Below are 1,680 nucleotides of genomic sequence, written 5' to 3' on the forward strand. Positions count from 1 at the left end.
ACCCACGTGGCAGCTTACAACTGTCTGTGACTCTAGTTCCATTTACATATACCTAAACAAAATACTCAAAAAAATATAGATAAATAAATATTTTTTTAAAAAAAAAAAACCTAATCTGGAAGTAATAAATCATTAATTAAAAATGATTCCTTATTACAAAAATAAAAATAAATTAAAAAGGAACCTAAGATTTCAAAGCCGTGTTACCTACTTTGGAGTCCAGCTGTATGTCTTACCTCAAGCATGACCTTACACAGTCTCCTCAGCTCTCCACTCTCTGGCGACTTCTCCTGTAAAGTGGAGACCACAGNGGGACCTGCCACTTAGGGTTGTAGCTGGAGAATAATATCTGCATGCGCTTATTTCTAAAAACGTGAAGCTCACGCTGGCTTGTGTGTCTGTGTTGCTGACTCTTCGGGACCAGAGCCTGTATGATATCCTAATCCCCAGCAAGAACACAAACAGGCCAGGCCTGGAGGTATGGGCCTGCAGTTCCAGTGACGTGGGGGGACTGAGACAGGAAAATTAGAGGTTCCGGGTATTAGATTAAAGGTTCTCTGGGCTCCAGAGAGTTTGAGGCCAGGCTGNGAAATTTAGTGAGACTCTGTCTCAAAATTTAAAAAAAAAAAGTGGGGGTGGGATGCTGGGGCTGTAGTTCAGATGGTAGAGTCCGTGCCNAGCATGTGTGAGGATCTAGGTTCGATACCTAATAACAGTAGGGGCAGTGAGGGGTGGAGGGGAAATGGAGGAGGGCTCTGCAGCTTGGGAGCAGCCAAAACCAGCCTTGCTGAGTGTTTGACCCTGGAACTGGTTTGGNGTCACTCTCAAAGGTGGTCTCTCCTCAATCCTTGCAAGGCTAATCACGGGTACCAGTACCCAAAGGGAGGGAAACCCAAGCTCTAAGGCAGCTGCGCATCCTAGACCTTCAGATGCTGACACCACCACTGGGGATGTTGTGTGCACACAAGGATGCTAAGATCCATGCCACATGGGGACATTCACAGCCTGTTGTTTTCCGCCCCCACAGGCNGATGCTGCTACCAGCTTTCTGCGGGCGGCACGCTCGGGGAACCTGGACAAGGCTCTGGATCACCTGCGCAATGGAGTGGACATTAACACCTGTAACCAGGTCAGTGGGTGGAGACAGTGCATCCTCTTGGATGTCCTGAGAGCTTTGGGGCTTGCCCTGTTGCACGGCACTCTTTCCAGTGCCCCCAAAGTCTCTGGAGCTTCTGCTGAGGTTTGCTGTGTGTTAACCTTCCAGCCTAGGTCCCATTGATAGAAAGGCTACCTTGCTCTTGCAGTGGGACCGGGGCTCAGGCCAGGACTCTGCAGCCTCTCCCTTGGAAGTGGCTGTGTATCCCACTGTTGTCTTAGGAACGATCTTTTAAATTGAGCTCAGGAGGAGCCCTAAACCAATGCTGAAGCAATGGTATAGATCTCTTTACACATCAGCAGTCTTTAGGGNTCCTGGGCATGACTTTTGCAGGAAACAACNTTCTGCCTTCAACATCTAGGGACTTGACCACCCTGGGGCTCTCCTACAAATGGAATCCATAGTGTTTGTCCTGCTATGCCCGCCTTCTTCCCTTTAGCAGTTTAATGTAGTAGAGGTTTGCTTGTCCTATCCCCAACAACAGCAACAAGCTCCCAGAATGCAAATGGATACCTGCCTCTGTG

The 1,680-nt window shown here is 48.5% G+C and overlaps 1 protein-coding gene across 1 annotated transcript in view; it reads left to right on the forward strand.

The window, feature by feature from the left end:
* LOC110300160 (ankyrin-1) overlaps window positions 1-1,680 on the forward strand; it is a 153,532-nt gene that overhangs the window by 90,835 nt on the left and 61,017 nt on the right. The window contains exon 2 of the mRNA XM_029480690.1: window positions 1,028-1,129. Within this exon, the coding sequence (XP_029336550.1) occupies window positions 1,028-1,129 (102 nt within the window). The remainder of the gene's footprint in view (window positions 1-1,027; window positions 1,130-1,680) is intronic.

The sequence above is a fragment of the Mus caroli genome, chromosome 8 (genome assembly GCF_900094665.2).
Source record: "Mus caroli chromosome 8, CAROLI_EIJ_v1.1, whole genome shotgun sequence".
Classification (NCBI taxonomy): Eukaryota; Metazoa; Chordata; class Mammalia; order Rodentia; family Muridae; genus Mus; species Mus caroli.